The 7889-nt window shown below is 52.4% G+C and overlaps 1 protein-coding gene across 2 annotated transcripts; it reads left to right on the top strand.

Annotated features, from left to right (window-relative positions):
* The first annotated feature begins 2696 nt into the window (after positions 1-2696).
* Elf3 (E74 like ETS transcription factor 3) lies at positions 2697-7589 on the top strand. 2 transcript variants are annotated; one of them, XM_021171464.2, is made up of 9 exons: positions 2697-2868; positions 3404-3570; positions 3931-4152; positions 4283-4378; positions 4566-4685; positions 4833-4922; positions 5066-5182; positions 6041-6236; positions 6779-7589. In XM_021171464.2, exons 2-9 carry the CDS (start codon positions 3411-3413, stop codon positions 6891-6893), a joined length of 1116 nt encoding a protein of 371 aa, XP_021027123.1. In that variant the 5' UTR covers positions 2697-2868; positions 3404-3410; the 3' UTR covers positions 6894-7589. The 2 variants fall into 2 exon arrangements, with proteins under 2 accessions (XP_021027123.1, XP_021027116.1); XM_021171457.2 differs by having other exon boundaries at positions 3871-4152.
* The last annotated feature ends 300 nt before the right edge of the window (positions 7590-7889 follow it).

The following is a 7889-nucleotide window of genomic DNA, read 5'->3' as shown; positions in this document are numbered from 1 at the left end:
AGGGAGCTAGCTGATGGACTCTTTGTGGTCTTCTTCCTCTTGGCTCTGGAGACCCAACCAGGTGTGCTTAGGGGAAGGAGCACGTGAGTAGCCCAGAGGCTAAAAGCTGGTTCTCCCACATTCCAGGGTAAGTGACTGGGTAGAGGGTGTGTCTGCCTCAGGCTGCTTGGAGGAGGTCCCCTGAAGGGCCAGAGAAAATCCTACCCAGAGCCCTTGGCTTTCCAGCAGCCCTGACCTAGAGGAAAGGAGCCTGTCGTTCTGAGTGGATCCTATGGGGGTGGGTAGATTGTGTCCTGGGACAATGGGGTACCTAGAAGAGAAAGGAATCACCTTTCATTTGAGGTCTACCTGGGGGTCCTGTGTCTGTAAATGGGGTGGAGAGAGGAGAAGACACAGATCTTATAGCTTAGATGCAGGAAATGCTGACAGTTAAGTGTAGAGAACTTACTCAATTCATATAGCGTCCGAGGCTGTCTCCTCAGGCAACGCAAAACAAACCAGCTGGAGCCGCAAGACATCTAATGGCTTATCAAGTCCCACACCCTTGATTCTTTGCTAATTTTATGGTTTTGCTTTTGAGACAATCTACTGTAGCCTAAGATAGCCCCAAACTCGTATGTAACTGAGGCTGACTGACCCTGAGCACTGGAATTCCAGACACATGCATATCTTTTGCTGGGCAATAATCGCTCTACCAGCTGTACTCCCACATTCCAGGGTAAGTGACTGGAATCCTCACTTACTATATCCCTTTAAAAATTCCCTGAGTGGGATGGTTGTAGCCAGAGGGAAAAGGCACCAACAACTGCTTGTCGCTTTCCTAATTTGGTAGCCTGAACAAACCACTTATCAAAACAACAACTATACATCATTTCTTTTCTTCTCTCTCTCTCTCTCTCTCTCTTTCTTTTGAAAGAGTCTCACTACTATGTAGCCTGTGATAACCTAGAACTCACTATGTAGTCCAGGCTTGGCCTTCAGCTCACAGAGGTCCACTTGCCTTGGGAGTTGAGAGATTAAAGGGATGCATCTCCACATGTGTCCCACAGTGCTTTTTAAAAAATATTTTAAAAACCATGCTTACAGCCAGGCATAGTGGGCGTGCCTTTAATCCCAGTACTGGGGAGGCAGAGGTAGGTAGAGTTCTGTGAGTTGGAGGCCAGCCACATAGTAAGTCCCAGGATAGCTAGAACTATGTAAAGACCATGTCTCTAAAAAGATGCACACACACACACATATGTTTGTGTGTATGTGTGTGTATATGTGTGTGTGTGTATCTTGTTTGTTTAGTGTGTATGTGTGTGTACACTTGCACATAAAGGTCAGAGTACCACATTACAGGAGTCAGTTTTCTCCTTTTATCATGTATACAGGTCCATCCATAGCATCCTTAGCAGCAGGTATCCTTATCCACTGAGCTATCTCAGCAGCCCCACATTGCTTATTGGATGTTTTTGGATGAGGATAATTATATTAAAAAGGTTTCTGGTGTTGGTCTGGGTAGTTACGCTTTAACCCATCTCTAGAGCCTGTCTCTTGAGTTTGAGGCCAGCCTGGTATATGTAGCTAGACAAAGTTTCAAAAATGAACAGAGTCCTGGGACTAGAACCCACTTGTAGAATGCTTGCCTAAGAAGCTCTGGGTTCAACTTCCTGCATCTCCGGAGGGATTTTGTTCTGTATTTTTAGTTTTTCAAGACAGTTTCTCTGTGTAGCCCTGGGCTGTCCTGGAACTCACTCTGTAGATAAGGCTGGCCTCAAACTCAGAAATCCTTCTACCTCTACTTCCGGAGTGCTGGGATTAAAGATGTGCGCTGCCCCCCTCCACCCCAATTTGTTTTTGTTTTTTAAGGGCCCCGGTAAACAGTAAATTAACATGTGCATCCTGTTTGTCTTTGTAATGACTCAAATGTTGGGCTTCTGACCACTAGAGGGCAGCAGGCAGATACTAATGGACTGGGTGAAGAGAAGGGTAATCAAGAGCAGCCCAGACTTACGGATAAACCAAACAGCACCTCCAGCCGACCCTAGGCGAGGAAAGCGCCACAGGCACCAAGGGAAGACTTGAAGTAGTGCCTGATCTCTACCGCTTCAGCAACCATGGCGTTTGGGTGGGCTCCAGACAGACAAAGTGCCAGCAAATGGTCCCTGTAGCTGACTAGACAGACTATCAGACCAAAACCACCACTGGACCGTGAATGTTGCCCAGTGTGTTGCCTAGCCGCTTTCAGAATCCCAGCTTCTGGGTGTTGTGGAGGAAACCCCTTAGCCTCGGTAACTTTCACCAGGCCCTTCTTGTCTCTAGACCTCTAGAGAGTTGGAAGCATCAGTCTTGACCCAGCCACCGGTTCAGATTCCTTGCCTTGCTTTCTCCTCCCCAGTTCAGCCCTGGCCAGGCCCCTAGGAAGAATTTCCAAGGCCAGAGGGCAGCCTAAGGCACAGATGCCCACTCCTGCAGTGTTCCCGCCACCTGCCCAGTTCAGTACCCAGGACCCAACCCCAGAGGGTGCGGAATGACAGATTCTGACAATCATTAAACCAGCCAGGCCTGATTTCCCAGCACCGCCTGCTAGGATCTGGGCCAAGTGGCACGGAATATGCAAATCACCTGGGACAGGGAGCCCAGTCTGAAGGCCAGGAAATCCCCAGCATCCAATGAGCCACCAGCTCAGGTTACAACCGGGGACGCACGCCGAAGACCTGGAGGGAAGGAGCTCCTGCTTTGCTCTATTTAGAGCGGGTGGGGGCAGCGCTCTGGCCACACTCATCACTGCTACCTGTGGAGCCTTCGACCGCCTAGATTTCTTCCCTTCCTGTGGCCTCAGAAGCCTGCTCACCCGCCTGACACACCGAACCCTGACACACCTCGGTACGGTCACATTCCCTAACTCTGGCTCCAGGACTGGTCCAGTGGATTTACAGTTCTGAACTTAATCACTCTGGCTTGGAGGTTCCTAGCTGGAGTGTTGGGGCTACTGTGGGTGTATTCTGGGACTGGTCAGAGACCAGATCGGTGTCTTGGAGGGACAGGGTGGCTTCTTTGGTTCAAGAGCCCAGGTGATTTGTGGAGAGAGCCCCAGAAGAATTTGTATCATGGTCCCACCCGCTTTGAGATTATTTTTATTTTTCGGAGCGGAATTTCCCAGTTTGGCGCCAGCTGGCCTGACCCCCCTTCTAGGCTCAAGAGAGCATCCAACCTCAGCTTCCCCAAGTAGTTGGTTCTTGGTGGTGGTGGTGGTGGTGGGTGGGTGTGGTGGAGGGTGGTGGTGGGGGGTGTTGAAGAGAGAATGTCTACAGCAACACTGAACTTCCTGCCTCTCGGCTGTTGCTGCCCAGGCTTTGCCAGACAGAAATGGAAGTGTACCCTGACCTGTACCCTCACCACCTTGTCTCCTCTTCCCAAGGGGCCTCATGGCTGCCACCTGTGAGATCAGCAACGTTTTTAGTAACTATTTCAACGCCATGTACAGCTCAGAAGACCCCACCCTGGCTCCTGCTCCTCCGACTACCTTTGGCACTGAAGACTTGGTGTTGACTCTGAACAACCAACAGATGTCACTGGAAGGTCCAGGTGAGTGCTGTGTAAAATCTTTGAGGCTCTTAGATAAATGGACAGGGAGGAAGGGTATCCTGGAGTTAGGGGCTGGGGAGGATTTATTCATTCATATATTTGTGTAGTACTGGGGAAAGAACCCAAACAAGACCTTATTTATGCTAAACTGTGTTCCTAGCCCCGAGAAGACCGTAGTGGCTGAGGTGGTGGGAATATAAGAACTGTGGTGACAGAGTAAGGGAGGATGAACTCAAGACTAGCCATGTTGTGATTGTGAATATTTATCTGTCCCTCTCCACCCCTCCTCGGGTTGTGTAGGACCTCAGACAAGATCCCAAAGGGACAGGACTGATCCTCTGGCTGTACTCCACCTTGCAGAGAAGGCAAGCTGGACTAGCGAGCGGCCCCAGTTCTGGTCGAAGACCCAGGTTCTGGAGTGGATCAGCTACCAAGTGGAGAAGAACAAGTATGACGCCAGCTCTATCGACTTCTCCCGCTGCGACATGGACGGAGCCACCCTCTGCAGCTGTGCGCTGGAGGAGCTGAGGCTAGTCTTTGGACCTCTGGGAGACCAGCTCTATGCCCAGCTTCGGGACCTCAGTAAGTCTAGGCTGGGAGCCACAGGGCCTAGAGAGTGAACGAGGTGGCTGGGACTTGGGCAGGAGGGTGCAGCCATCGAGCCCCTGCCGGAACCATGGTCCGTGACGCTCTCCCTCCCTGCCTCCTCCAGCCTCCAGCTCTTCTGATGAACTCAGCTGGATCATCGAGCTGCTGGAGAAGGATGGCATGGCCTTCCAAGAGAGCCTAGGCGACTCGGGCTCCTTTGGTGAGAACCCATTTTCTCCCTTTTTCCTCCCTAGCTTGTCTTGTCCCATCTGTAACTCCTTCAGAGTGCTAGAGATATTCTCTCCCAACTTGAAAATAAGTCCATAGTCATTTCTGTGGTCCCTGGAGGGTCGTGCCTGTCCTTGCTGGTATCCTGGGCCTTTCTAAGCTCTAACTTCTTTTCTCAGATCAGGGAAGCCCTTTTGCCCAGGAACTCCTGGATGATGGCCGCCAGGCCAGTCCCTACTACTGCAGTACCTACGGCCCTGGAGCGCCCTCCCCCGGCAGCTCTGATGTCTCCACTGCAAGTAAGTCCTGCCCTTGCCACAGCCTGCCTTCTCCAAGTTCCCTAGAGTGCATCTAGTTCTTAGAATATTCATTCAGTATCTGAAGTCTGGGTAGGCAGTGACTGGGTAGACTGGCCCTGGCATTCAAGTGGTGTTCTTCACCCCTAGGTACCGCTACTCCCCAGAGTTCCCATGCCTCTGACTCCGGTGGAAGTGATGTGGACCTGGACCTCACCGAGAGCAAGGTCTTCCCTAGAGGTGAGTTGAGGGCTGTTCTTGGGGGTCCTGTCCATGGGGTTCAGCCAATCCCCTCTGCCCTATGGCTACAGTTTCTGTAGCAAGGCTCCCTGTTGACACCCTGCCCTTACCTTCTCTTGACCTTCCAACCCCCTTCCCATTAGATGACTTTCCAGACTATAAGAAGGGGGAACCCAAGCACGGGAAGAGGAAACGGGGGCGTCCCAGAAAGCTGAGCAAGGAATACTGGGACTGTCTGGAGGGCAAGAAGAGCAAGCACGGTAAGCTCTAAGGGCTGCCAGGCCTGTGGGCAGAGGGATACCATTCCTTCAGCTTCTGCTGGCCTCTCACAGCCGCTGGAACTTATTGCATTGATGGGGCTCCATGGCATTCGTTACTGCCTCTTTGCAGAGGCCTGCTTGGGCTTAGAGAAGAAGGGAATTGAGGGTCCTAGGAGAGGCCATGGAGAGAGTCCAGGCTTACCACACTCTTCCTCTTTAACTATCCCTGTACTTGGCCCCTGTCTTGCCTGATGGAACTTTCCAGTGGGGAGGAGGCAGCTGGTGGGTGCTCAGAGCCAGGCAGGCAGGGGTGGCTGCGACTCCAGGCACAGCCTGCTGAAAGAGCCTCGGGCCTTGTGTGCTCCAGCTGCTCTGAACCACCTGGAGGTCACCCCAAAGGTCTTGCCTGCCGCCTCTTCCATACACACAGACCTGCACGTATGCACTCCTGGCCTGCTTTCCTTCTTGTCCCGAGGGGACTGTTAATTCCGGGAAGCTGTTTCTTGGTCCCTCAGGCTATAGGCAGCTCTCTGACCCCATGTGTGCCAAGTTCTCACCACCATTGGTCCCCACCGAACCATGAGCCCCCTCACAAAGAAGCGTGTCCCTGTCACTGTCCATCTTAACCAGATGTTTGATCCTTATCTGGTGAGAGAATCGAGCGCTCTGTGTAGTCGGCCTAGCGCACTGCATTTTGGGGCAGGAAAGGAAGCAGCCACTATAGCAATCACTAAGAGGACATTTCGTATGCTCCCATATGCCTTGCAAGGCTCTTAGCCTCGTTGGGATAGGGGAGGCCAGGTCGCCTAGAGGAGAGGGGCACCCCAGACTGATAACTGAGGATATCTTCCCCTGTAGCTCCCAGAGGTACTCACCTGTGGGAGTTCATCCGAGACATCCTTATCCACCCCGAGCTCAACGAAGGCCTCATGAAGTGGGAGAACCGGCATGAGGGTGTGTTCAAGTTTCTTCGCTCAGAGGCCGTGGCCCAACTCTGGGGCCAGAAGAAGAAGAACAGCAATATGACCTATGAGAAGCTGAGCCGGGCCATGAGGTGAGTGTGAGCGTCAGGGACCTCTGCATGGGCTCTACTGGCTTCTGCTAGGTTTCACGGGACAGGCCTGAGGCGCGTACGGATAGGTCAAGGACAGTGTTGTGGCCCTGTGTCGTTGGTTACGTGAAGCATGAAGAAAGAGCTAGGCAGAGATCGTGAGCACACTTAGCTTTAGCTAACATTTCTGTGTTTCCTGCAGACTTGTTCTAAGAAAGACACTTGAGAGAAAATAGAAATTGACAGCTCAGCTCCCTTGTCTCTGGGCCACAAAGGTGAACTAGCTCAGCATCTCTAACGTCCCCTCTCCCTCTGTTCACGGGCCTTTATGAAAAGCCCCAGGACATAGCCAGAAGGCACAGAGAAGTAAATGTAGAAGCAGGTGCTCTGGCCATAATTACAGATCACCGCGGCCACAACAGGTGAGGCGAGGGAACACTCAGGCAGAGAGGGCCAGCTCAGCACACTGGGGCTGGGAACCAATGCAAACCTCAGTCCATAGCATGCCTCTTGCCTACACCTCTGATCACCTCCTTCCCATGCAGGTATTACTACAAACGGGAGATCCTGGAACGGGTGGATGGCCGGCGGCTCGTCTACAAGTTTGGCAAGAACTCTAGTGGCTGGAAGGAAGAAGAGGTTGGAGAGAGTCGGAATTAAGGGTCGGGGCTGGACCCAGGACCTGACTCAGGCATGAACTCCAAAACTGAAGCCTTCCTGGAAGGACAGGCAGGCCTGACGGCCCCCTTAACATGGATGTGTTCCCTGTGTTGCTGTAGAGAGGAAGAACCTGTTGGGTGTGTCCTCAGCAGTCTCCTGAAGTGCAGCCTTTGGCCTCTCTCCTCGCCCTCTTGGAATTACAAGCCCCGGGGTTTGAACCAACTTGTTCGATAACTCTCCAGCTGTGACTCCAGTTCCCTCCCGTCCCAACATGGACTGCAAATGAGACCCACCTGCAGATGCCTGGCCTCAGCCAACGAGGCTGGGGAGACTGTGGCAGGAGACTGCAGGGACGGAGGGGACAGGGTTGTGTCCTTGGTACTTCCTGGACTGCCTTCCACCTCTCTGCTCAGTACTCAGGCTCCACAGACAGGGGTCGGATCATCCCTAATTTATGTGCTATAAATATTCCGGGTGTATATAGAGAGCTATTTTTTCTAAAGCATTTCCCGCTCCCTGCTCTTCTCCACTGAATGCTGGTGGCCAGACTGAATTTTTTTTAGGGCCCCTAACTGGACCAGCGAGAAGTAGGGTGATTCCAGGACCCCCTCCTCCCCCAGAGGGGTCTCCTGGATCCCCTTTCCTGTGAATGGAGGCTGAAACCCTCCAATAAAGTGCCTTCTGGGCTTTTTCTAACCTTGGCCTGAGCTCTCTGTGTACTGAAATTTGGGACTCTGCATTGGATAAGGCATGGAGACGGGCGGGAGAAGACGTGTAAGCATGAAGAAAGATTGGGGGGGGGGGCTGGGTGTTGATGTATGCAGCTGGAGGGTTGGCAGGTGGTTGAGAAAAGAGAAAAAAAAATAGGTGTAGACAGCTGACAACTGAAGAAGGACCCATGACTTCATCCTAGCGAGGATGTGGGCTTAGAAACAGGACCAGGGCCATCCTGTTGCTACCAACCATGTGCTCAGTGAGTGACCTTGGCCAAATCCA

Source organism: Mus caroli, chromosome 1 (assembly GCF_900094665.2).
Source record: "Mus caroli chromosome 1, CAROLI_EIJ_v1.1, whole genome shotgun sequence".
In the NCBI taxonomy this organism is placed as follows: domain Eukaryota; kingdom Metazoa; phylum Chordata; class Mammalia; order Rodentia; family Muridae; genus Mus; species Mus caroli.
This window is presented reverse-complemented; position numbering and strand designations above follow the sequence as displayed.

What these genes read in the sequence shown, in the direction of transcription:
- Elf3 (XM_021171457.2), top strand. Translation starts at nt 3,411, where the DNA reads ATGGCTGCCACCTGTGAGATCAGCAACGTTTTTAGTAACTATTTCAAC. An exon ending in GATGTCACTGGAAGGTCCAG is followed by an intron (nt 3,571 to 3,870) that starts GTGAGTGCTGTG and finishes CGGGTTGTGTAG; the next exon opens with GACCTCAGACAAGATCCCAA. An exon ending in GAGCAAGGTCTTCCCTAGAG is followed by an intron (nt 4,923 to 5,065) that starts GTGAGTTGAGGG and finishes CCTTCCCATTAG; the next exon opens with ATGACTTTCCAGACTATAAG.